The 26,017-nt window shown below is 32.0% G+C and overlaps 1 protein-coding gene across 1 annotated transcript in view; it reads left to right on the top strand.

Annotated features, from left to right (window-relative positions):
* LOC143196378 (cell adhesion molecule DSCAML1) overlaps nucleotides 1-26,017 on the top strand; it is a 136,143-nt gene that overhangs the window by 61,242 nt on the left and 48,884 nt on the right. The window contains exons 5-6 of the mRNA XM_076404041.1: nucleotides 12,572-12,683; nucleotides 12,739-12,917. Coding sequence (XP_076260156.1) covers nucleotides 12,572-12,683; nucleotides 12,739-12,917 — 291 coding nt within the window. The remainder of the gene's footprint in view (nucleotides 1-12,571; nucleotides 12,684-12,738; nucleotides 12,918-26,017) is intronic.

The raw sequence follows: 26,017 nt of genomic DNA, 5'->3' as shown, positions 1-26,017 counted from the left end.
ACATAGTCATTAGAGAGATGGAAAAATTTATAGAAAATAATAAAAAATTACTAGATGTAGCGTATATTTTTCTCAACAAGGGCCTTTTTAAAATGTAAAAATGACCAGAGATCTTGAAAGTACCTAGTAAAAGCTCTAAAAATATTTGGATGTTGAGAATTCGGGTGAACTAAGAATCCTTTCGGTTTGTTATGTACCTATGATTGTAAAAAAAGGTAAAGCTAAAGGTGTCTTCCAAATCGTGGGCAGCTTGTTAGCGAAGGAAATATATTACTCGAATAATGGTTTTCTCAAGGCCCTATACAAACACTGATGAACACTACATTTCACTGATGAACTCTTCATTTTACCCAAATTTCATACCACCCAGCCAACTCTTCAGGGTTGGAAAGAGGAAATAGGAGCATCAGGTTAAATTTAAAGAATGTATTGGACAGATACTTCCTAACCCAATTTATAGATTATTGTGATTACACACGTCTGTATCCGTGCATTGTCTTGATAGAACATTTTTTCTTCGCCCAGTGTGGTCTTTGTAACTTCAAATCAATTCTAAATCTATCCAAAGCCTGTGAATAATATTCTCTACCGAGTATTACAGTGGATAGCCCAATCAAACGTACAGCCAGTATGAGGAAAAATAGGAACAAAGAAACAGTGATTGAAGATAAAGAATGTTTCAGGCCATGGGGGCCGCTACCTAGTCTAGGTGATTTGACAAAGGTTCCAAACAAACTAGAACAAAAAAGTCGCTGCCCCGTTGGGAATCGAACCCGCGACATTTGCGTGTGATTTTAACTTTTTAACTATTACACTATATAAACAGTTGCCCCGAACGTTTCTATGACTTGTCATATGATATAGTTTGTGTTTGAAAAGCAAACTGCATGGCTTTTAAAATGAACTTCTTCCGATTTTTCGTCACATCAGCAATACATTTACAGCCAGCACATATCTCATAAATTATTATAACTTCCTTTAGTAAAATATTGACAGAAAATGTCAATTCATAAAAGAAAATTAATATTTGACAGGAGAATTTGGATATAAGATTCATTTGTTTAGTTGTACTCCTGTTATGAGCCTTGAGGAAACACAGTCAATTGAACAAGGAACGGTTGGCTATTCAGACAGTCGTTTAAACCTTATTTAACACAATTTTTGACCAACACTTGTAACGCAGATTTGATATTAATTTGCTTCAACAATAAAACAAAAAAACAAAACTTTTTAAATAATTATAAGATTTTTTCTCACCCTCCAATTAACGTTTTCTAATTGAATAATTTCACAGAAGAATAACCCACAATAATTATACCTATACCAATAACAAGGATGTTTTTTAATTAAACGCAGAACCGTTTCGTGAAGCGGAAACTGAAAAGAAGTATTCACAAAAGTTTCCTAGGCATAGGCAATTATCTCGTTAAAGTTCCAACTTTTCTCACTTTTAACGAAAATCATTTACCCTATAAGGTCGCTCTCTAGCAATGTTTTGTTCGTTATTCGTCGTTCATAACTGATAAAATGTTAATTGAAAAGTTTAAATTAATACTAATAGCGGCTTTGATAATTTATATCTGAATATCACCCGATTTTTTGGTACTCTGCAAGCTCCTGTACAAACAAGAGCTAAGTATACCGCTCGGAACACATTTGTCTTCTATTACACGCTGTACTTTATGCGCTATTACTTTTCAAAATTATAAACAAAGTTGCTTTGAGAAACATGTAAGTGAATGAAGAATATAATAAGATTAAGAATAAGAATGAATATAATAAGATAAGAATATAATAAGAATATAATATAATAAGAATGAAGCCTGGAAGCAAACAAAGATTACTCGCTATGGAAACCAACTCAGACATTTGAAAGACCGATTATTAGAGTACCGCCTATTAAAACATATGAATGGGTTCGACGCAACGATGAAAAAGCTGAATTATTCGCAGACCATTTAGCTAACGTATTTCCACCGAATGATATAGAATCTACTAGAGATATAAATCTTGTTTATCAGCCCAGTGTAGTTGTAATTCTGCTATGGAAAATACCACAGAAATTGACTTCACCTGGGTTAATAAAAGACCTTTCACGAAAAGCTATAATCATATTGACATACATATTCAAAGCCTGCTTGGGACTGAACCATGTTACGGAATATCTTAAGGTTGTTCGAATAATTATGCTTAAAAAATCTGACAAACCGACAGAACAAGTTGGATCTTACAATTTTATTTCACTGCTACCTGCGATATCAAAATTATTTGAGAAACTGCTGCTAAAACGCATTAAACCATTCATAGAAATACCAGATTTCCAGTTTGGATTTTCGAATGGTTGTTGAAAAGACATTCGAAGAAAAGTAATACTGCCATGGAATATCCTTGGATGTCTCACAAGTTTTTGACCGGGTATGACATTTGGCATTAATTTACAGAATGAGCATCATACAAAAAGATGCTACCACAGGAAAATTTGCTACCATAAAGAAAATTTATAGTCGCATGAAGGGGCATTCTAAACACTTAAAACTATTTCGGCTGGAGTTCCACAGAGTAGAGTTTTGGAACCACTTCTTTATCTACTCTATACTGCTGATATCCCAATAACAAAGGAAATAGTACTTGAACACTTGCTGACGACACAGTAATAATTGAAAAAGGCGAATCTCTGTCTAAGGCTATAGAAGAAGTACTAGTAGCGGTCAACAAGATCTACAAATGGACTAGAGACTAGAAAATGCAGCAAAGTCAAGCAACTGTACGGGTTAGTAGAAAGATACTTTAAACTTGATCTAAAATACATATACAATTTTGAAAGATAATATATGACCAAAAATACTACAAAATTAGTCAAAATTCCAATTCGAATTATATGTTATTTTGATCCTTTATATGTGTTAAAACTACTTTAAAAATAAGCCAAGTTGGTTAGTAACTCGTAATTTATTAAGTTATTATTCGCCTACTCAGAAAACTAGCTGCAATATTTCCTTTCACGTCGTATACTTTTTCGCATTTAGGTTGTTTGCAGTAAAATTGGAAAACTTTTATGGGGAGTTATGTACTCAATTTAAATGTTTCGACAGCTATGCTATTTTCTTTCTCGGGAATTTTACCATTCTTTATTGACTTTGCATCACCGGTGATTTTGAATCGTTTCAGATAATAGAAAATTTTAGACTTTTATGTGCATTTTTTAAACATTTTCAACTTCATAGTCATTTTAATGTCTATAATTAACAGATATTGTTTAAATAATAATTTTTGTCTTAATTTGTCTTTATGTATTAATACGTTATACGCTTTTTTACTAGTAGTTACCGACTAACTTAAAATTATCTCTGCAGTGAAACACACATTTTTCAGCATTTTTACCATTTCGCATTACTTCACTTTACTGTACAACTACACAGTAGGAGACAGTTTGGCTCCCTTAGGTCTGCGTCCTTCCATGTTAACATGGGAGTGGAGTCTTTTGTCATATCTTGTTGCGAATCTGTTAATTTCTTCTATGACAGTTGGAATACAAAGGTCTCGGAGTAAGTAATTGTTCCTATATTAAATAGATTTATCTACATCTACCTCTCAATACTTTATACTCAAATTTCTGTAAAAGAAATACTTTTATTGTGCTGATATTAATTTTCGCAAAACATCGCAATAACTGAACTCTTAGGTCCGTATAGATTTTAGTATCTGCTTATACACCAGCAAATTATTATGTACGAATAATTTAGATTTTCTTAAAAATAACCAATAAATTCATTTGTATCCTTTTTAAAAATATTTTAAAATCTCCTAATCTCCGTTTACCGACGAGGGTTTATCTAGACTGGACCTACAGTTTAACGTGAGCTCCCAACCACGGTACTCGGTACTAGGCCTACCGACTTCCGAGCGAACTTAGAAATAATCCCAGAAGATATCCGGTCTTTCCCAGCCTGGTTGCCGGCATGACTGGAATCATTTTCCTTGTCGGACTTTTAACTCTTGCCAATCACAAATATTAAGCAAACACAAACATAAATTTGCGACCATTCCCCAGAAGGATAAATATACGAATCACGATAGTCGACCCGCGACTATCGTGACAGTAAGAGGACCTTCCTGTCGCCTCTAGCACTGCGCCACCAAGCTGGCTCTTTGTTTATTAATTTACATTAAACATGTTGTTTTAACCTTTTACCTCCTTTTATAACTTAGTTCGAAGGACCAACGATCTAATTCCTAGCTTAAGCTTACCACTACTAACTTCTTAAGTTAACAAATGCCTTAAGTTCTTAATATTGGAGACAAACGAGATATACTTTTTCTAGAGTAACATATCGTAAGCAGTTGGTTAAAAGCACTTGAACAATTTTCAAATATGTTTTAACAATTGAGTATTTTTATATAAAGTTGATAAAATAAAGAAAGAATATGATAATTCTTCTGTACTATTTGTTCTATATATGCTATCTGTACTATTTGTTATATCATCATGAGGGTACCAACACAACTAGTTTACAAATGAACACAAACACGAACTCTGCTAAGGTAGCACCAATTCTATAAGACTGAGAAATTTAACAATGAAATTTGAGAAGCTTTGTTAGTTTTTCATTAATATGTAGACGATAATCCGAAGAAAACAACTAGAAAATTCGAAAATCTGGAAGAAAGTCTAGTACACACAACGGATTGTGCTGTGTCATTTCAAGTGAAGTTTTTACAAAACCTATTTTTGTTTTTGGTTTCTATTGGTTTGTTTGAAATAGAAGCAGTGGCAAATATTTAATGAAATACAATAATGTTAAGAAATAGTGCTGATGTAGAGGTCAAGGTAAATAACATTAGAAGTTCATGAACTTGATGGTACTTATAGTTTATCTTTAACCTGATCTGGTTGACCAAGTCATTATTCTGAACCTACCTGTTTTTTTTTGAGGTATAAATAATGTTTTTTTGATATTCTCCTTCAAGAGTGACAGCTTATTCCTAATGATTTTTTTTCGCTGACACTGTTTTTTTTTTTGATTTAGCTATATAGTAATAGATATCACGTCTCATCGCTTCTGATATATGAATATAAAAAGTTCTTGTCATGCGGCTTCAATAGCCTCAAATAACGTAAAAGAAGAAATAGGAACCGATAATGATTTCAAAAAAATGGAAAATCTATCAAGCAAACAGTCTCCTACAAATTGTTGACATGTGAACAATGTTTGAAGATTAATAACATATATAATATATATATAATATATATATATATATATATATATATATATAATATATATATATAATATATATATATATATAATATAATATATATATATATATATATATATATATATATATATATATAATATATATATATAATATATATATATATATAATATAATATATATATATATATATATAATATATATATATATAATATATATATAATATATATATATATATATATATATATAATATATATATAATATATATATATATATATATATATATATATAATATATATATATATATATATATATATATATATATATATATATATATATATAATATATATATAATATATATATATATATATATATATATATATATATATATAATATATATAAACATAAAAAGTTCTTGACATGTGGCTTCAATTGCCTCAAGTAACGTAAAAGAAGAAATAGGAACCGATAATGATTTCAAAAAAATGGAAAATCTATCAAGCAAACAGTCTCCTACAAATTGTTGACATGTGAACATTGTTTATAATGTTTGAAGATTAATAACATCTATATAATATATATATATATATATATATATATATATATATATATATATATATATATATAATATATATATAATATATATATATATATATATATATATATATAATATATATATAATATATATATATATATATATATATATATATATATATATATATATATATATATATATATATTATATAGATGTTATTAATCTTCATACAACCTATGAAGTTCAGTTATTGGGATGTTTTGCGAAAATAAATATCAGCACAATAAAAGTATTTCTTTTACAGAAATGTGAGTATAAAGTATTGAGAGGTCTGTAGATGAATCTATTTAATATAGGAACAATTACTTACACCGAGACCTTTGTATTCCAACTGTCATAGAAGAAATTAACAGATTCGCAACAAGATATGACAAAAGACTCCACTCCCATGTTAACATCGAAGGACGCAGACTTAAGGGAACCAAACCGTCTCATATTGTTTAGTTGTACAGTGTAGTGAAGTAATGTGAAATGGTAAAAATGCTAAAAAGTGTGTGTGTCACTGCAGAGATAACTTTAAGTTAGTCGGTAACTACTAGTAAAAAAAAACGTATAACGCATTAATACATAAAAACAAATCAAGACAAAAATTATTATTTAAATAATGTTTGCTAAATATAGACATTAAAATGAATATGAAGTTGAAAATATGTAAAAAATGCACATAAAAGTCTAAAATTTGCTATTATCTGAAACGATTCAAAATCGGTTCAAGAATAACCGGTGATGCAAAGTCAATAAAGAATGGTAAAATTCCCGAGAAAGAAAATAGCATAGCTGTCGAAACATTTAAATTGAGTACATAACTCCCCATAAAAGTTTTCCAATTTTACTGCAAACAACCTAAATGCGAAAAAGTATACGACAGTTCATTAACTTGACGATACTTATAGTTTATCTTTAACCTGATCTGGTTGACCAAGTCATTATTCTGGACCTACCTGTTTTTTTTTTGAGGTATAAATAATTTTTTTTTGATATTCGCCTTCAAGAGTAACAGCTTATTCCTAATGATTTTTTGTCACTGACACTGATTTTCTTTTGATTTAGGTATATAGTAATGGATATCACGTCTCATCGTTTCCGAGAAGAAATAGGAATCGATAATGATTTCAAAAAAATGGAAAATCTATCGAGCAAACAGTCTCCTACAAATTGTTGACATGTGAACATTGTTTATATATATATATATATATATATATATATATATATATATATATATATATATATATATATACTTAGGTCATGTTGTCTTATTATTACATAATCGTAAATAAACAAGAGAAAGGGAGAATTATTCTACTGTCTAAGTAATATAACAGCTGTTTTAGAGCTTAAGTTCATTGTTTATTAAATGTCTCCGCGTAATATTTTAACGTTACCGAGAGATAATTTCGGCACACATCTTGTAAATTTAACTGCAACTAGTAAAACTTCGACTTATGACTACATTACGTCCATGTCCCTGTAAAATCGGTTAATCCACCGAAATACTGCGTATTATGTCGCTGTAAAACCAGATAGAAGCCCCGTCCACAACATAAACTATACAAAAACGGAAAATCTAGATTAGTTAACGACGGTCCAAAGATAAACATATCGTTCTGGCCTTGTACGTCGTAAACTTTTTACGACCCGACAACTAGCGGCCTAAAATACACCCCAACTATGGTCCGCAGGCTTTGCGTTCAACATCATTTTATCATGGAAAGCGGCGCAGACATAATATATATAATAATGTCCGCCCTCCGCGTCCATTTTCTATTAAATTAAACCGGATCTGACCGTTCGGACAATCCGCGTGAGCTTCCCAACGAACCTTAATAAACACGGGTCGGGTTTTTCAGGACGATTTTCAAACTCGTCCTGCTAGGTCTCGACGCTTTTTCATTTTCGGAACTGGGGACGCTGAAATATCTGGAGAAATATTAAAATTAAACGAGCCGGTAATACACCTCCAGCCGCCCCGACCTCCACGTGCTCGTTCAACGTGCGGGCACGTCGTTCTCGCCGACTGTGACATCTGGCTATGTTAGGAAAATGTACGATTTTGTACCCCTGGTAGGCATACTAAATATTTACATATTTATTATGATATTAGGTGTGCGGTAGATGAAACGTCAACATTTTATTAAAAACGAATGAAGTAAAGATATAATTATAATAGTATAATATTTAACTTATGTATAACTTAGTCATTTTAACAACATGACAAAGGTTTTTTAAAAAGCTCATATCATTACCACTGTAACAGGTCAATTGAACAGTCCCCGGCGTACTACTACTAATTTCTTCCCAGCGAGTATTCTTTTGAGATCTGAGAACGGCAAATAGTCGCTGGGGGCCAGATCTGGAGAATACGATGCATAAGGAAGCAATTCAAAGCTCAATTCATGGATTTTTGCCATCGTTTTCACTGACTTGTGATACGGTGCATTATCTTGGTGAAGCAGCACGTTCTTTTTCTTCAAATGCGGCCGTCTTTCCGCGATTTCGTCCTTCAAACGGTCCAATAACGCTATGTATTAGTCGCTGTTCATGGTCTTTCATTGCACAGAGCTTTCTCATACCCAAATATTCGTGAATGATATGATGTACACGTTCAATTGATATCTTTAGAGTGTCTGCTATTTCATTCAGTTTCAATTTCGGTCATTCAAAATCATTTTGTGGATTTTTAAATGTTTTCTTCTATAACAGCCTCTTTTGGCCGTCTACTGCGTTCACCGTCTTCAGTGCTCATTTCACCACGTCTTAGCATACCAATCCTTGATGGATTTTTAGTGGGGAATTTTCCTGGGGCAATATCAGGAAACTCGGCGTCAAGATAAGTTTTTACTTTAACTCTATTTTTCCCTTAAAAAACAATATTTTACCAACCCGCGAAGTTCCTTTTTATCCATGTTTTTCACAGTAACTAAAGTTGCTTCGCTCAAAATGCTATAATTCACAAACTAATTATCCGACAGCTGTAAATTAATAGTAGTAGCTACTAGTAGCTTCATCCATCTATGTATCAGGCTGAGAACTTTTCAATTGACCTTTTAAACGGGTATCAGTATTGTAGGTGTTATATTTAATGACAGTATATCACCAAACTACACGAACTTGTATACCATCTAAGTGTTACTCTTAGCTCTAGATTTAGCAGTCTAGACAGCAATTTAATTTTAATATGGGAGAAATATATTGATGAAGTTATCCCGCACTTATCTAGCTTGTATATTAATATAATTACAGAACAATAGTAATAAATTGGTGTGTAAATTAATATTGTACTAAGAATATCTATTGTAAGATGTAGTAGAAATATAAATTAAAAAATTTTATGTCTCAAGGTCATGTATAGTCTTAGACTTATTTTCAATAATCTTGGAAAGGTTTACACCACGCAATAACCCACATGAATTTATTGAAATGGACATTTGTAGTTTAAGATAAGCCCTCTATTTTAACGAAATTAGAACAGAAAACAGCAATTAGAACTAACTTTATCGGTTATATAACTTTGTTACATTTGGAAAAACATTATTCAGTGCTAACAATACAAGCTTGTTTTCTTTCTCAATATTTTTATATCCAGTAAAATTAGCTATAAGTAAAATTGTTCATCATGAATAGAAATAATATAATCAGCACAATAAAGGGATTGGCTCTACAGCAAAACAGAAGGTCTAAATAAAATTAGTCTAGTTCTTTCGGCATTAGTCGTACTGAGAGTTTTTTTCTTTGATTGTTCTTAACTATTTCACATAAAACGACGAACTCGGCACGCATACCCTTTTTACAAATTAAAACTTCACCATCTCGAAGACATTCCAGACATTCCGGAATTGTATTTTCCAATTTCCATCCCGTTCAGGATCTGATAAAAACTAGCCTCGTTCCATCGACTCCACTTCGCTTAATTTTAACAACGGTTGCAATTTGATAATTTCATTTTTCTCCATCTCTCTCGCCGTCTTCCGCTCCGATGCGGTCTCTCTTGTTTTTTTATTTTTGTAGTTCGTATCTTCGGATGGGTCCTCCTAACTAAAGTCGAGGAAAACAAAAATAAGGAGAGGAGGCCAAACGGGATTTTGAAGGGTACGCATCGGTTTACTCCCGCGGGAGGACTATGAACGGAATGCCCGAAATACGAATACGATACGTCGATGCCGGGCGGAGATGATGTCGTTTCTTATTCGAGTGTGATATATTCGGGGTGTCGTGTCAACGGTGAAGCGTTTGACCTTGATAAAAAAAAACAAGGCAAAAAATGGTTTATTCCGAAAATAAATCCCGGAATGTTTTAAGATAAACCCCTAGTTTAGCCTAAATATTAGGAGCTTGTATGCATTTTGGTATATATTGTCGATAACGCAATTAAATTTGATGGCTTTGACATATCGTTACATTAAGTAACAATTTTGTAGGTAGTATTTGGGTTCGGTTGGTTGGAGACTTGTGGTGATGCTATTTCGTCATATCTCAATTGACGGTTTTGATTTCAACGATTTAAAAGTAGTGGTTTGGAGACAAAAATGAAGAACGACCAGGAGGATCAAAACAGTTCATAAAGAATGAATTTAATAATAATTTTTTAGATCAAAACCCAGCTCAAACTCTCGAAAATCTTTCAGACATCGCAATTTCGTGGTTTCACGAGCAAACAAAGGAGACTTATGGGGCTTATTGTGACCGACGATGAATGATGGATCTATTACAACAATTCCAAGGTTAAGACGTCATGGGTTAGTGCACGAGAGCTGGTGAAATGAGCATGAGAAGACGGTGAACGCACTGGACGCCCAAAAGAAGTTATTACCGACGAAAATTTTTAAAAATAAATTAAAAATTAAAAAATAAATTTAATAATTAATTAAAATTGAATGAAATAACAGACACTCTAAAGATATCAACTGAACGTGTACATCATATCATTCATCAATATTTGGGTATGAGAAAGCTCTGTGCAAAGTGGGTGCCGCTCGAGCTCACTTTTGTCCAAAAACAACGACGAGTTGATGATTTGGAGCAGGGTTTGAAGATGATGAAACATGGCTCCATCATTTCACTCCGAAGTCCAACTGATAGTCATCCGAGTAGACTGCACACCATGAACCTGCTCCAAAGCGTGGGAAAACGCAACAGTCGTCTGGCAAGGTTTTGGCGTCTGTATTTTGGGATGCGCATGGAATAATTTTCATTGACACCTTGAAAAAGGAAGGACCATCAACAGCGACTATTACATAGTATTATTGGAAAAAACGGCGGCATTTGAACAAAAAGAAAGTGCTGCTTCACCAAGGCAATGCACCGTGTCACAAGTCTGTGAAAACGATGGCCATGAATTGCGCTTCGAATTGCTTCCTCATGCACCATATTCTCCAGATCTGGCCCCCAGCGACTATTTCCTGTTCACACATCTCAAAAGAATGCTCGCTGGGAAGAAATTTTCCTCGAATATTGATCGCCGAAACTGAGGCCTATTTTGAAGCAAAGGACCAATCGTATTACAAAAGTGGAATCGAAAAGTTGGAGGGTCGCTATAATCACTGTCTCTCCCTTGAAGGAAATTATGTTGAATAAAAAAAAAATTTTCCAGAAAAATTGTTTTACTATGGTAGGCCGGGGACTCTTCAATTGATCTGTTATCTATTGAGCCAGTTGAACAAATTGAATAATGTTGTTGTAGAAAAGACTAGCAATTACGCTGATATAGAGTTATTAAATAGTTTTGTAATTATATGATTAAGAATATAATAAAAAACTAGTAGATTAACAAGGGCGGTCGGAATATAAAATTATTACTATACAATACATTACTTATATTACAACACTACAAATTACAATTAATATAATCGAATACAATTAAAAATTTTATATATATACAAATTTAAGATCAAGCCAATCTGGACATATGCCATTGAACTAGGGAGCACATCAAAAAACAGCAATATTGAAATACTGAAAAGGTTCGAGACCAGACTTCAAGGAGCATGCTCAATAGTTCTCAAAGTATGAGTAAAAGGCATATGCACCTGGATCTTTGTGTGAACAGTAAGGCAGGAAGTAATGCGGTATAACATAAAGTTTCGAAGGAAACTTGTGAGCACATGAGAGGATACTTGAAAAATCATCATTGCCCGGTAGATTGAATATACTGCGCTGGCGCGCACGTGCCGAGCGTTAGGAATATTTAAATATTCTCATTATTGCTTGCGACGTCTTAGGTCACTCTGTGTCTTATTTATAAACAATCATATACGGTTATATATGCTATAACAACATCTATAATGTTCATATTCAGTTTAAATAACAAAAAAGAACTTTAATCTAATAAAACAGCATATTCTAATCCAAGACATTTGCAGTTCATTTTCATTTAATCTTCACTGGATCTTATTTCTTATCATAATTAATTTACAGTTGAATAGCTTCTAATATAACATCATACAAACTTGCCAAATAGCCGCCAGTAATAGTCATCCTCTTGCATGACAACGTGGGAGTTGTGAAAGATACCTCTTTGCAGCTCGCAGGGAACCTGCCACATTAAATGACATTAAAAATTCTAATCTTTCTATGATCTGTGCTATTCGTTTAGTACTACACAATGGACCAGAACTGACATCCAAAGTCTGGAATGTAACATTAGATTTTTTTAATTACCGTACAAGTACACAGTTCCAGAAGTGCAATAGAAAGAATGACGTATCAAATAAAAAATACCTTTAATAAACACAACTGAGTTGGCACTAATGCATTAATTTCTTTTTTACAGAGGCAAGAGCTGATATCCAAGGACCATCAGAAAAATATCTGAAGCCAGGTAGTGGGCTTCGATTGCAATGTACAGTTTTACAAAGTACAGAACCTCCAGCATACGTTTTCTGGTATGTCTTATTGTTAGTAATGGTAATGAATAAAAGTTTCGATGATTTTACTCAGGTACCACAATAACCGAATGATAAATTACGATGTCGATCGAGGAATCAACGTAACGACGGAACTGAGCGAAAAGAGTAGTACTTTAACCATCACGAACGCAGCCACCAGACATTCTGGAAACTATTCCTGTGTACCAAGCAATGCACAACCAGCAAGTACCTACGTTCACATCTTAAATGGTGAGCTATTTTCAATAAACATTATTTTGTGCAATCACAAATTCATTGTTTAACGTTTTAAATCATATTTATTTATTATTTATTACAACAACAATTATAATGTTTTAACTTACAAAGAAATTGTTATACTTTTGGTTTTGTTATGCAAATAAAAACTTAGGACGACTAGTTAAAACAAACGATTATAGAATACTGATTATAGATAACTGTGTAATAAATCATATATATTATATCCAAAGAAGTTTTGTATATACGTCATATAAATTTCTGACGTCAAAACGTCACAATGTTGACGTATCAATTCTGAATTTTAGTTCAGTTTGCCATTGACATACAACGAAATTCTAATATAAATAAAATAATTAAACAAAAATACTGTTATCAAATATAATATATTTTAACATTATAGTAAATCTAATGTATATATTATCGAGGGACTTAAAACTACAATTAAGTACATAGTTATAATAGTTTGTAGGTTAGGGTTATGTTTGATTATATTTACATTGAACTCTTCTCTTTACCACCTATGAGTTAGAGTTCTAGGCATATTTGTACTTGTATCCCCTAACCCACTTGTATATCCAAGTAATATATTTTACTTCCATTAGAGAGCATATTTACCTCTTATACTTAGTTCATTTGCCATGTGTTTCCTTGAAAGGACAGTTTGATATTACTGTATTTCTCTTTAGTTTGTTCTAGTAATACATGTATACATCTTTCTTGTATAGATAAAACTAGATGTAATTAGCATTCTCCTTGAGTTTCTCCAACAGTTACAATTATTTCTCTCCTGATACATCTTAACCAAATGATCATGTATATTCTGAATAATTACACATATATCTGTGCACATAAATCTCTTAGACTCTACCATAACATTTCCTATAGTTATCATATATTCATTATATACTCAACTTTAGATGTTTCCACTCTCATCACCCTGTCTTAAAAATTGGCAGTAGTTAAAACTTTTGGTTTTCCAACTGCCCGTCCAGCATATTCTCCAGATTTAGCCTCCTGTGACTATTTCCTGTTTCCAAACCTAGAAAATTAAATGGTTGGGTGTTCAGCGATTTGGATCGACTGAAGCGGTTATCATTGAAACAAATAACTAACATGAGGTTCTCGAAGAACCTATTATTGGGAATATATTTAAAAAATAGAAAAACGTTGTAAAATACCAAGATTATGTGATGGAAAAATATATTTCATTCAAAAAGTTCGTTATCAAGCCTCTCTCGTAAAATTTCCTCAACTATTTTATGAAAGCTTTCAGCCGAAACATCATTTGCCCATTATATAATAAGAAGATCGAGTTTCGAAATATCAATGATAAATTGGAGGGACTTTATTGACAAGTTGACCCAGAAACCATTAGATAATTAGAATGGGTGACCGGTAAAGGAGAATCTGTCATTACCGGCTGATGATTTCGAAGTATGACCGAAAACTGTTGATGGAGATCTCGAACTACCCCTAATGCACTTTGGCGAAGTTTATTGGAGAGCCAACGTCGGCGCTGTTAGATCAAAGTTCAGGTAGTAGAAGTTTCGCGCTAATTTGAGCAAAACTTCGCTATTAATTATTAATATAATTATGAATGCGGATTCAATAAATAACATAGTTTACCAGAGATAACTTTAATAGTTTGGTATTTTATATTTGAGGTTATTATTAGTTAATATTATTGAACATAATAGCTATGTCTGAGTTAATAAATGTTTCATTAAATAGCAATGAATGAATAAAAGAAAAATACTTCTAAAAATTCCTTTTACATTATAGGATGGAGAAGTATCTGTTCAATTTTTATTTTACTTTTACTACACTATCCTTGTCTCCAAGGAAACTGTATTTTACTTCATCCAACAATCTTTTTCTAAGCAGTTCCCAAAATATACCCCAGCCACTTTATCCCCCAGTGTTTTATGTTTATTTGTCCTCCATTATTTTTGGTGATTCTTAACATTTTCCTTTCAACCAACTTATTAATGTAGATTGTAAAGTCTGGTTTTAATACATATTTGTGTCATACATTTTTAAATTGTGTACTAAACAAACTACCTATCCAAATGAGCCAGATTCTCAAATCTATATATAATCGAAAGCCAAAAAACTAGCGACTGAAAATAGTAATTACTATGCAGCGTTCGACTGTTTTTTATGGTCTTGTATACATTGTGAGAGAGGAAAGGGCGGCTATAATTTCTTGGAGCAGTTAATTTTAAATGTGTTTATAATCTCCAACGGTAGTATAAACGAGATGGAGATGTATATACATATATATATATATATATATATATATATATATATATATATATATATATATATATATATATATATATATATATTACTTTACGTAATAATGTTAAAAAAGAAATAGAAAAAAATAATTACTAATTACTATTAACATGCAATGAATAATTTATATTTCAAAGGAAGTAGAATGACCTTTATATTTGAATGTCCTGTGGATCTGTAAAAAGGAATAGAACAATAAGCCCACAAAAGTTTTATCGTATTTTAATATGTTAATTACTATTTTTAATTAATATACTATAATAAATATAGACAAAATTAATACAACAATAGAACTTAAACAAAACCTAAAAACTAAAAATGTACAATAAAATCAAATACTAAATAAAAATTAAACATATACCTAATCATAGTATTATATATACTATATCACAATAACTATTATTCCTATTCTTTCTATGTACTAACTATGTACAGTAGAATATTGTGGAAAAGAACAACATATTAAGAAAAAACAGTAACAATGAATCTCATAAAATATTATTTCGAAATAACTGTCAACTTAATACATAATTAAAGTTTTAATCTTGATAATACGAGATAAAATAGAAGAATGCAAATTTAAATCTACACTTGAAACATTGGCTTAAAACCTTTTGTAGGTGCACAAATTAGATATATAAAAAAAGTTCTTTTTAAGAATTTGCATAATATTTATTCAGAATTTTTCTTCAGATGATAAAATCTCACAAATCTCCTTACACTACATAAACCTCTTCTTCCAATTTCCCTAATTATACCAGACGTCCCATTGAAAATCGCTGGCTGAGATATAATGATCCACCCAGCAGAGTCTTCCTCATTAATGAATTTATTTAATATAATCCGACCCTTTTTTAAATCTATATTATTAATATTTACGTGATATTTTCGCCCGGTTTTCATTAAATTGTAAAATATAATGGAAGACGTAATTAAAATATAATTAATGTGGCCCTTATATTGTTTTCGCCACGTTTTGGGTGTAACTTATATCAATACGAACGCTTTGAAGTACCCCGTGGCCTCTAATCACGTTAATTAGGTATGTTTTGTCGTAATTTTTTTGACAAAAAAAATTTTAGTAGTGATAATAAATTAAACATAAATAAATGACGATAATTACCAATTACGAAACTGTCATTTAATCAGAAAGGGGGGCAATCATTTATCAATTGTGGTAAACTAGGAGTGTTAGATGTAGCTATAAAAAGACAATGTGTTAACATATTACTGAATGTAGGTACAATAAAAATATTATTGAGGTATTACTGTAGATACAATAAAATATTACTTTTTTGTTGTTGGTACCACAGGAAATTTGTACGAAATTTTGCAATTGCTGATAAATGATCGCAACTGTACCGACATTCTCATTCTTCGCCACAAGCGAAATACATCCTTCATCACTGCAATATCTATTTTTTGAGTTTCTTCTACCTACTATCTGTAGCTCTGGTTTCGATTAAGTAAATTCGTTCCTAAAATACGTTCAGACAGTAACAGGCAGAATCACATCAAACATAGCATATGCAATAATACTTTCAATAAATCTCTATAGAAAATGTCTGTCAAATGGGCCAAATTGTCATCATTTGTGGTCGTTTTCAGCTATTTTGTGGTATAATAGATAAAAAGTCTCAGCTAAAAATTCTCATTGAATAGTCTCGAATAATATTGAATTATAAAAGAATTGTCTTCGGTAATTTCAATACTTTAAGAATAACAATTACACGAAGAAGTAGATCAGACAGCAGGTAGTGCCATTTTTTAAAATTTGATTTCCTGCCATATATACTATATGACATTATCTATGAGCATGTATCATTAGCTTGTATTATTTGCCCATAATTCCTGTAATACCTATCAAATTAAAAATGTAAAGCAATAAATGAAAAAGTAAAATTAAGAGCTATTATATGCAATCTCTGGCATAATTCTTTGGCAGTTTTATTTATTAACATTATTGTTCGATCAATAAAGGTTGGATATATTCCCGTGAACCTGAATTACACTGAAATCGTTAATATTTGCAACAAATAATCCTAAACAGTGACTAAGACTACCTCTAATATAATGCAATACTGTTTACTTAAAGAATACTTTGTTCTCCTATATTCTCCAACCGTCAAATTCGTCAAATTTCTTAAAACTCAAGTTAGATTTTTTAACATTAATATTATAAATCTGAAAGAAGATCTTTTGGAAAAACCAAATATATTAGAAAGTTCTTCTATTGCGGAAATACAGAACGGATTATTCTTCTTATATTCGAATTTGTGTTAAAACTATAGTGAAATTTTTACATATGAACCTTTCGATAAAGTAGGTATATCAATTTCTTGTCATTACATAAAATGTAGAATCTTGTAGCTCTATATGATGTTATATTATATCAAATAGTATTTTTGTAAATTGCATTGGATGACTATTACAACATGCAGCCAAATTCATAGTTAAACAGGTACAACCCAGTGCCAAAAAAGAGGAGTTATTTTCCTACAAATTCATGGAGAATGAATAACGAATATCACCGTTGGACCAGAACATCTGACTAGTAACTTTTAACATAGTCTCACATCATATCTTCACCAGAACATCCACAAAAGAGGCGATAAACAGCAAAGAAAAGAATTATTTTATATCAGAAGAAAGTTTAAAATAGCTATTTAATTCTTAAAGATAAGCGCTACAAACAAACCGATGGTTTCACTGATATCCCCTATTATAGGAGTTCTAGAGATGAAGGTAGTAAGCACAAAAAGCCATAAAACTTTCCCATGACTTAGATATGTGGGCGATAATTCTGCAGTACCGATGCACTTCATCCAAAGATAAACTTTTATTATATTCTTCTATTCAATATATTGGTACTTAAAGAACATAACCAACACTCAATGTTTGGATTTTGAGTGTACTGAAAAACAACGCATACATCGGTTACTTAAATGCCCAGTAGACCAGAAGGTCTATGGGATACACAAAAGTGAAGAAAAAGTAAATAGTCGAGAAAATACAATTTTAGAATGGTTATAAAACGCATCATCAGTGAAATCCTTATAAGCCACCGAATTGAGGGAATATTCAACACAGATAAAGAGATTCGAACAATTCTTGGAATTCCAAAAACCAAGGTCGAACTGGAGATCCAAGGGGCGTAGAGAATTTAGACTACCACGACTGTGAAAACAAAATGCAATAATCAAAAGTAATTACATTTGAAGCAATGAACGTCGAAAAATATCCCGAGAAACCCAACATAATAGACGAAAGACAAACTCTACCAGCATCTTAGAAACCGGCGATACATGTTGTTACATTTGTAATACCATATGAGATTCTGCTAAAAACATTAAAGATTCTTCCGAAAACCTAACACCGATGCAAACCTGAAAAAATATTCAATAACTAATGATTTAAAAACGCCTCGAGTCAAAAATCTCGCTACTATTTATTATAATTATTTATGCTGGTTCTTGTGGTTCAAGCGAAACTGAGCTAAACGTCACTTAACCAAGATGGCGCGCAATCAAAATGGTAGCGGGACGTTTGTCCCACCCTATATATTAAAGATTACACGGGCTAATTCGATCCTTGACAACTTGTTCAACCGAATCTCGCTTTTTGCGCCGTCGCCTTCCTAACATCAACCTCCTTAAAAAGATAAAACCTCACGACTCCATATTATTTTCAAATAAATCATCCGGTGTAAAAATCCGGCGGCAAGCGGAGCGCACGTAATCTGCAAAAAGAAACCGTTCGCCCAGCAATTAGATCAACCGAAATCAATATGGAATCAGGCACTTGCCTCAACCTAATCGCGTTACTCTATGTGTTACGAACGATAAAGCCCACGACTATTAATCTTTTCTGACGTAAATGTTCTTCCGTATTTCAATCGGCAACACCATGGAAAAATCTACTCTAACGACTGGTTTTCTGTTAATTTATTTCCTTTTTACCAATGATTAAAGATTATTGCTCGTTTGGTATTGTAAATTTAGAATATATATAAGGCGTAGAATTAAATTTGTTAAAAAATAATTATTCTTGTGGTAACACCCGATTTTCATTACTGATCACACATCAATATTCATTGGGAAAAATATATTAATCAAAATAGTTTTCTAAAATAATGAATGATCGATCCAGTTTTATAATTCTTTGACATTTCGAGACTGTATGTCAGTCAGGCCATACTGCATCGATCTTAACAAGCGCCAGTCAGAGGGCGCTATTATTCTCAAGCCTGTGGGTTCTATGCGATGCAACCCACACGATAACTCAGTAAAAACAAGGACGACGTGGAATTCTTTGTTTACAGACAATGGTCCGGCACGACACAAAGGGTACTTCTTCTGACAGCGGAAAAATGAGAAAGAGAGTTTTTCGAGGGCTGCAATTTGGATTTATACCTGGTCGAATGCGATGGTGCACCAGTTGGCAATCGGCCAGTGTAAAGTATAAGAAGAAGAAATACCCTTCGCTGTTGCCGGTTTTATTTTTGGGCTCTTCGCGTTGTGCAGTATGGCTGGTTGTCTAAGCCGCCACAAGTCTTGCAAATCATTGTCATACAACAGGATGACTTTGCGCCCGTTGATCTCTATTGCTGGTCTTTTTACCGACAATTCGTGAAATTAATTGTTCACCTGATGTCAGTAGTCATCTGCAGTAATAGTTTCATTTGGTTTTAACAGCTCGTAATACCAAATTGCAGGCTGGTCTCAGCTTATTCAGAGCAATACTTTACGACCATGTTCAGAATGCAATCTCCCCTGTATAAAATTGTAACCATACCATGCTCTGTCACGTCGCCAGAGGTCGCGCAAAGCGTGTTTATTTAGTTCTTAATATTACAGGGGTAAATTAAAAAATAGTATTATATATTTTATTTAAAAAACAGTTTCTATATGTTTAAAATATTTTCTAAATAGATGAAAAAAAAATTAAAACTTAACTTATTTTCTAATAGTATATTATTATTGCCTTCAATATTATAAAATATAAAACTATAAACTAAAAAAAATATTTTTCCAAAATATATTTGAAAATAGAATATTTAAATGTATTTACGTGATAGTAATTACGTGTAGCAATTTTGATTACGAAACTTCCTTTTCTTTTTTATGTATTTCTAAAGATACTTAATTGGACCTTATCCATATGATATGTAGCCATAGAAAATTTTTCATTTTTTACCTTTACAATCCTATTTACTTTTTTCATCCAGCAGAACAAGCAACGCCTAATTATTATTTTTCTTATTATATTTTCCTTATCCAGATGTTGAACACAAGTATTAGTTTTGAAAAATAGTAACATTTGCTGGCATAACATATTATCCAAAGTTTTCTTTAAATTTGCTTTGAGATATACTTTTAACAAAACGTAAAAAAGTCTAGAAATGGTTTCAAAAACATATAAATTAAAAAAAATTCCTGGTACCGTGAGACAACATATGTCATACTAGCGAGCGTACTTCCTCAGCTCTGTTTTTTGTCTATATATTCCATTAACTTCTTTAGAAATAGAAACTACTTCTTCGTATAAATGCGGGGCTTCTGGAGTTAACATAAATTGTAGAGTAACATTAACTGCAGATAGTATCTGACCTCTAGATTCTATAAAATAATAATTATAAAGAATATCCAAATAATAGGATTTGATAGTTAGGTAAGGTTGTTTCTAGTTTCTATTGCTATGCATTTTACTAATAAATATCGCTAATAATATATATGCATGTACTTCATATTTTTGAAAATAGATATGACATATTTGATTCCACTATGGTGATTATTAGTTCAATTGGCTTTGGTTTTGTCAGTTGGTAGCATTGTATTAAATTACTATATAAAGAATCAACACTGGTAATGGAAAATGGTCATGTAAAGCCTCATGAAGTAAACCTTTTGAATTTCAGAATTCTATGAACCAAGTACAGAAGAAAATATCGTTTAAGAAAATAATTTTAATATTAAAGGAATGAAAAAAAAATGACGAAGCACATCTATATTGTTTTCGGTATAGTCTTCTTTGCAGACAATTATACGAATATTTTATGTTGACTAATACACGCTTCTACAGTGTTATAGAAGTCGAGTGATGGTAAACTCAAAATCAATTTTTCAATTCTTCTCTAATCTCTAAGGGCGGGTTAAATTCGAGGTTAACTGATAGAGACTGACAAACGTTAACCATTGGGATAAGACTGCGCAAAAGTAACAGCAGAACTCAACACTCACTTGGTTAATATTGTCTGCCAAACCCTTTATAACGGAAGCCGCGGCTAAGTTCCAAAGAAAATACAATCATCACAAAACCTAGACACTTTATGATTGAAAGAATGCCGTATGGTCTGACTAAAAATCGTTGTTTTCGTCGATCGGATTTATGTATGGACAACTCTAAAAGCAACCTTTGATCCTAACTGTCTACTTCCTATAGTCATAGCATAGGGTAGGTTCCGTTATGATTTGAGCGGCAGCATTATGTTGATATTCAGTTTTTCCTCTCATTCACATCACTGGCTGGATTATTTCGAACGAAGGTCTCGATATGTTCAGTGATGAAAATCTTACTATATCTAGCATATTGCTGCCATATACTGGCATATTTCAAGATAATAATGCATCCATATCCATAGTCAATAAGATCAGTTTTGGTTTAGGGAACATCAGAATATCACCAAACATCTTCCCTGGCCGGTACGATAGCCAAACCTCAATATAATTGAGCCGTTATGTAGAATTTAGTGTGGTGAAAGTAAGAAGTAGGTTTCCAACTCCAACATCATTGAACAGAATGAGATAACAGTCCGTTGGATTCAGACATTGTACGAATCTATTTCCTGAAGAATTTTAGCAGAAAATCAAATTATGGCTCAACATCTTAATAGATAAACATTGTGTATATATCAGATGTTCATCTTATTTTGTCCGTAACCTATCTATTTTATTAAATAACCTCTAACGAATCCCATATTCCATTTATAATTTGTTATAGCCGATTCATATTCACTGTCACATCAGTGTCGTTGGAGTGTCGATATATGAGAAACAGAGCTAAAGAGTTACTGTAAAGAATTTAATTCAATAATACTTGAACCAATCTTTCGCAATCAATTGATTAACATCTGATGAAAAACACAATTATTTTCTTTTAAAGTCGTTGTATTTTGCATTTTCAAAATGACGTACTACAAAATTCATTAAAATCAACTCGAAAATTCTTAAACAAGTATCCTCAGCCATCCAACTGCATCACCTAGATGTTGTTCCTTTTGATTCATTCGTTGTCCAAAAAATGGAAGGAAACATTGGATGATCACCATACATTAGATCATAAAAATATCATCAGTTTTTTACAGTATGCTTTAAATTTCAATTTTACTTATTCAATGGCACTTGAACCAAATCTTCTCAATCCATGAATCAACATCTGAAGCAGAACACAATTATTTTTTTAAACCCATTGTTTTTGCAATTTTGAAATTGCGTACTACAAAATTCATTAAAATCAACTCAAAGAGGCTTAAACAAGAAACTCCAGCCATCCAATTACATCATCTAGATGTTGTTTTCATCTAGAAGGAAATATATATGATAACCATACAATAGATCATAAAAATAGCATCAGTTTTTTATAGTATGCTTTAAATTTCAATTTTACTCGTTACTCGTTGAAGAATTAATATTAGAAGAACAAAATTATTTTCCGTAAACCTATTGTTTTCAAGGAAACAGTAATTCCACGCATCTTAACAAACCTAAAAAAGATGTTTTAATATTTATCGTAAAATATTCCAGGAATTCGGCGAATATTCTACGGCGGAGGGGAAAAAAAGCAAGAAGCTCGTATTATAGATTAATTTTAATTTAAGCAAAATGTAATATTTATAACCTATTCAGGTCTGGCAATCTAAATTTAGAATTATGACCTTCGCCCGTTCAACAGACATCTTGGGCAGATCGATTTTCATTTTCCTGACGGCGAAGGCAGGACGTGTTTTTCATTCGAAATTCCCGCTCGGTTATATGTCAGAACCTCTCTACTTCGCCGGGTTTCGAAATAAAATTACCAAACGAACAACCTTTACAGGCGCCGATACAAAACATTGTGCACTTAGAACATCGGTAGCGAAACATTAATCATGCTTCCACCGTTCTATGGAAACTATTGTCTTCGGTAAAGTTATATCGAGTTCTCCATTATTAAGCGCGTTAAAATACCAACGGCACAGTGTGCTTTATAATTTATATACTGTGTCGACTTCATTAGAATTTCACTTTATATTGGTTGGTTAGGCTTAAATGATATTATTGTTTTAAGACGTGTTCTTTGCTCTGATAACATATTGATAATGATGTATTTAAATGAGTAAATTTTGTTTTAATATATATGGGTTTTGATTTTCTTTAAACTACCTGTATTGATGGACATTATCTAATATACTCCTTTGATATTTTTAGGTTGAACCGTACCAACACTAAATGTTGGCAGGCTTTACCTCAAGTTAACAATCTGAAGTTTGACCTTCATAGCAATAATTTTTTACAAAACGTTTTCATTTGAGCGTAACTTGTGTTGTTTACAATTTGTGTCAGTGAAAAAATTGAACTAACTTATGAACATTCTCATGCTATGTTTTCGAATGTGTTAAAATATCAACGGCTAGGTGTGCCTTAAAATTTATATCCTCTTTCGACCTGATTCAAATTTCACTTTATATTAGTACGAGTGAATTTTGTTTTAATACATATGGGTTTTGGTTTGATTGAAAATGTTCTCAACTGCCGGTAGACAAGACTTTTGTAAGACTGTAGCTGTAACTATAGTTAGGCTCCATCTGACGATTCCAAATCTTGTTGGAGGTTTAATCTTCAAAACCATAACTTTCTTCGGAACGTTTTTTTATTTGAACACAACTTGTAATGTTTACAGTTTTTTTAAATTATTTAATTAGTACATTGTTGCTAATCATTTCCGTCTAACCTACAATTTGTCTTTATGCTAACTTAAATCTAGGTATATAACTTGGGTCCTCCTAACTCAGTCTCTGGTGAAATAATATTTATACATTTCACTGCTGAATTTTTTAATACATACAACTCACTACACAACACTACACAAGATCAGATGGTTTGATACTTTTGAGTCTGTGTCCTGTTCGGGTGGTATCCAAAAGTTGCAATATTTCAATATTCGTATGAGAATGGAGTCTTTCCTCATACTCCCTTTCAATTCTCTTGTTTTCTTGACTGACTGTGGGTATCTGAAGGTCTCGTTGTAGGTAATCAGTCCTATAGTATTTGGGTGCACCCACAATACCTCTCAGGACTTTGTTCTGAAAAATTTGTATTTTATTTATGTTACTCTTTGCAGAACATCCCCATAATTGAACTCCGTATGTCCATATAGGTTTCAATATTTGCTTATATAATAGCAATTTATTATGTACTGATAATTATGAATTTCTTCCAATTAGCCAGTACATTTTCCTATATTTCAATTCCAGTCCTTTTCTTTTCTTCTTTATATGTTCCTTCCAGCGAAGTTTTGCATCGAGATTCATTCCGAGATATTTAGCGTTGTTGCTATATGGAATGTGATTTATTTAATGTTATTGGTGCTTGTATGGTCTGTTTATAGGTGAACTTATTTTCCAAGCTTGTGTCCAATTATTTATATTGTTACTTGCCTGTTGTAATTTTCATGAGGCTTCTTCACTATTGTCTCCGACAGCTATAATCACACTATCATCAGCAAATGTAGCCATCGTGATATTTTCCATTTGTGGTATATCACAAGTGTAAAGTAGATAAAGTATTGGTCCCAGTGCACTTGCTTGTGGTACACCTGCTTTAGCTTCTTTTATTGTAGAGTAAGCTTCTTCTTGTTTGACTCTCTAAATATTCTGGGTGTAATGTATGATTTTAATAATTCGGTGTATTGTTTTATTAGCATTTTCTGTAGTTTATGAACAAGCCTTTCATGCCAAACCTTATCGAAGGCTCTTTTTGACTTTCGTAGGCTTTTTCAGTGACATCTGTTATATATTGACCTGGTCAATTGTTGAGTGCTTGTCAAAAAACACAAACTGCTTTGGTATTAGGTTTTCTCTCTCTATGATCGGTTTTACTCTTAACAATAGCAGTTTTTCAAAAACTTTAGATATCACTTGCAGCAGTGATATAAGTCTATAGGATTTTATTTCGTCTGGTCACTTCTCAGGTTTGGGGATCATTATAATTTCCGCTATCTTCCAAATGTCTGGGACATATTTTAATCTATATGCTATTGTTTACAGTGACTACAAACTATTGACTCCGTGAACATTGATGTCGCGCGCAAAGTGATATTGTAAAATCATCATGAAATTTACTATGAGAATGAGTCATTCTGTGAATTAATATGACGTTGATGCTATAGCAACAGTTTTTGCAATGAGGCTCTAAATTTTGTAGAAACAAAAAACAGAGGAAGCGAAATCTTACTTCTAAAATGAAGTTAATTTTTATCTACATTAACTGCCCTTAAAATGACAAGTAAGTTTGTTTGTTTCTGTACTCTAGTTTCTTAATGACTAATCAAGGCTATTTATTTTTATATATGTTAGAAATTAAAATGAATAGACCATATTTGTTTAAATTAAAAGAAAAATCATCATCGTCATCACCAATTCTAACTAACGTAATTGTTTTGGATAGTACTAGTATCCTATTTCTCAGATTGCTTTCTATAATCTTGATTCCTGTCTTTTCTAGGACTGCCCATTGTGTCCTTAATTTAAAAAGCCA

Source organism: Rhynchophorus ferrugineus, unplaced genomic scaffold (assembly GCF_030347505.1).
Source record: "Rhynchophorus ferrugineus isolate W39M unplaced genomic scaffold, kcgeb_rfMv2 rfM4, whole genome shotgun sequence".
Taxonomy (NCBI): Eukaryota; Metazoa; Arthropoda; class Insecta; order Coleoptera; family Curculionidae; genus Rhynchophorus; species Rhynchophorus ferrugineus.
The sequence above is the reverse complement of the archived record's forward strand: the minus strand, read 5'-3'. Positions and strand labels throughout refer to the sequence as shown.